At 53.3% G+C, this 2,966-nt stretch overlaps 1 protein-coding gene across 1 annotated transcript; it reads right to left on the bottom strand.

Annotated features, from left to right (window-relative positions):
• Nucleotides 1-569: 569 nt before the first annotated feature.
• On the bottom strand, nt 570-2,571 carry LOC125548252 (F-box/LRR-repeat protein At3g03360-like). The gene is made up of 2 exons (XM_048711907.1): nt 1,531-2,571; nt 570-1,450 (listed from the first exon to the last, which is right to left on the bottom strand). The coding sequence occupies exons 1-2, from the start codon at nt 2,512-2,514 to the stop codon at nt 821-823; spliced, it is 1,614 nt and encodes a 537-aa protein (XP_048567864.1). The 5' UTR covers nt 2,515-2,571; the 3' UTR covers nt 570-820.
• Between the last annotated feature and the right edge of the window lie 395 nt (nt 2,572-2,966).

Raw genomic sequence — 2,966 nt, 5'->3', positions numbered from 1 at the left:
TACAAATGTGTGTGCTTTTATTTTTCATGTACGTTAATGTGATTTACGTCTGACCCATCCATTATCCATGCATGTCATGCCCAAGTCCACCAACTGCGTTGCCATAGGGATACCTTTGGAGAAAAGCATATCTACCATGCACGGGACATCCCATGCATATATTGGTCATCGATCATCTATACTGGAAATTCATGTTCATGCGTGTCAAATGCGTCACATCAACCAGTCACTTTTGCCCATGGTGTAACCTCCCCCATTTCATATGACCTCTCTCCTCACACCAACCCATGCTTTTTCATATGATTTTAATGTTAGAATCCATTTGATCTTTTGGATCAAAATTTTGATTTACAACTCGTTTCCATATTTGCGTTCCTTCATATTAGGACTTTAAAAGAAAACCACTCTTGAATATATTTGTAAAAAACAGATTTTAATAATATATTCAATATTGGTCTTGTTTTGAATATCTCCTTGGAATAAACATATATGTCCAAATAGAATGTAAATCACACTTTTGTTTCACAAGATATCAGTCATCTAAATTATTACATAGAAAGAAAGAAAGAGGGAAGATATTTCTGGTATAGAGTTATAAAGAGAAAGATGGGGCATGCGGTTGACCTGGTGCTATTTACACTGACACACAACCTGACCATGGGGCCACAACATGCATGGGATATCCCGTGCATGCTAGATAATCTGTTCTCGATATCTTTGGCCTTGTTTTGAACTCCTATGGTGCAAAAAAATGACTGACCCAAAATACAAAATCAGTCTGACTTGTATTTAGCCGGTCCCTTAATTAGCTCTAGTTGAACTACGCCCGATCATGGTGGTAGTACTTGGTGTGCGCAGGGCTCCGGCTGTCGTCCTCCCTCGGCCGGCACACGGTGACGCGGGGCTCCTGCCAGAGCCACGCCTTGCTGATCTCTGACACATGCTCTTGGACGACCTTAAGGAGCAGGCGGACGCTCTCCTGCTGTTCATGGTCTCCCGGAGTTCCCACGTCTTCCGGGGTGATGAGCACCAACTGCTCGAGGACAGGAGCCCTGCGCAGGACGAACCTTAGCAGCCGCAGCTCGCGCCTAGTCCCTCGGAAGTTCACCACCTTGAGGAACATCAGGTGATCGAGAGCGATCTCGTAGTCGAGAAGGATATCCGCATCCTCGCCGGTCGCCGCCGTGCCGCCGCACGTGTCTGGGAGCTGCAAGTTCCAGCTTGTTAGAGGCGGCCTCGCACGCCATGGAAATTCAGGTTCGAATTGATTGTGTATCAGGAAGCTTATCCGGATAAAGAGGCGCTCGAGGAGCGGCGCCGCGATGAGCTCGAAGAATCCGGAGAAGCGAGTAACATCGTCGTCGCCCATGGAGTCCAAGAGCAGCTGCAATTCTTCTAAGTTCGGGGTATCCACACCGCCCATAGCCAACGATCGTGCTTCTTCCATGTGCTGATCTTACAGAAGACGCCGTTAATCGCCTAATTGGTTTCCTATAAGCAGGACCGCAAGAACAAGTATGAATGTCGTACCAGAAAGCCCACGGAACAAAGTGTCAAAATCTTGGCATGCGCAACCTGTTCCATGAAGCCTGAGTACGCAAACTCGTGAATTTCTTGATCGTATTCGCCGTAGCCAATGTGGGACAGGTGCACGTCTTTTAGCTCCGGCCTGGCATCGGACCGCACCCCACTGCCGCCTAGGCCAACAAACTCCAAGCCGGACGGCTCGTCCTCTCTCCAGATGAGGACGTCGCCGTGGTAGGCGACGGACTCCAGCATGGGCGCGGCCACCTGCAGGTGGTGCATGGCCAGGCAGCACACTATCTCCAGGCCCCGCAGCCTCTCGCCGGCGACCCTCACCGACACGAGGAGGTGGCAACTCTTCAGGCTCAGAAACTCGAGCAGCCGGCACTCGGAGACCACGTCCCCGACAACATCATCGGTGACGTCGACTTGGTTGAGGGAGAGCCATGTCAGGCCGGCGAGCCCCGCCGCACCGGGCGGGACGTGACGGAGGCTGCACCGGCTGAGGCTTAGCACTGCGAGGGAGCTCTTGGCCTGGAAGAGGTCCCCGGGAAGCTCCAGAGCCCCGCGGCCGTCGGCGTGCTGCGTCAGGTCCACCCCCACCTCCCTGGCACCTCTCCCCAAGGCGGCCGCGGCCCACCGGACGACGTCCCGCCTAAACGCGTTGAACGGGGACAGCGCCACGCGGAACACGTCGATGGGCGCCGCGCCGTGTACCACGAGGCAGCGGTTCAGGGTGGCCACGATCTGCCCCGGGGACTGGCCGCGGACGAAGCAGCAGTCCGTGAAGTCGAGGACGGCGGAGGCCGCGAGCGCGTGGAGCCACAGGCACGCCCACCTCGTGGAGAGGGCGTTGGTGCGGACGGCTTGTTTGAGGGGGACCCGGCCGACGATTGAGTGGAGGACGTCGTCGGGGAGGCTACTCAGCCGGTCCTCGGATGATGCTCTTCTAATAACTCTGCAATACTTTGGGTTAGATTCGATCTCCATTGGCGCGCACGGTTGAGCTCGTATAGAGCCTTTCAAGTAGCGCACTGGGGATTACGTGCCTGGTGGTGATGTGATTTGTTGAATCGTATGAGCACTTTGGCCCGGCCTTTTTATACGTAACATCCAGCCACAGTGACGTCGTGGGTGCTTCCTAGGCAAGATTTGAGTCGCTCGCCTTCTCTTGAAAATGTTCGCTCGCCTTCTCTTGCAAGATTTGACTCGAAAAGATGAGATATCAGACACAGTGACGTCGCGGGTGCTTCCTAGGCAAGGAGCCGTGCGCGCCATTTCAAGTTTTTTTTTTTGAGGGAAGATTTCAAGTATTCAACGGGTCAATTTTGAGCTGGAAATGCCACACTCCTAGGTAAGATTTTACCGCACCAAGCTGCTGCTAATCTGCAGCTTTGGGGCGAAATTCGCAGGAGCGCGCAATGGCAACGCACACATTTTGT

This window comes from Triticum urartu, chromosome 3, assembly GCF_003073215.2.
Source record: "Triticum urartu cultivar G1812 chromosome 3, Tu2.1, whole genome shotgun sequence".
Classification (NCBI taxonomy): Eukaryota; Viridiplantae; Streptophyta; class Magnoliopsida; order Poales; family Poaceae; genus Triticum; species Triticum urartu.
This window is presented reverse-complemented; position numbering and strand designations above follow the sequence as displayed.

What these genes read in the sequence shown, in the direction of transcription:
- LOC125548252 (XM_048711907.1), bottom strand. Translation starts at nt 2,514, where the DNA reads ATGGAGATCGAATCTAACCCAAAGTATTGCAGAGTTATTAGAAGAGCA. An exon ending in TTTGTTCCGTGGGCTTTCTG is followed by an intron (nt 1,451 to 1,530) that starts GTACGACATTCA and finishes CTGTAAGATCAG; the next exon opens with CACATGGAAGAAGCACGATC.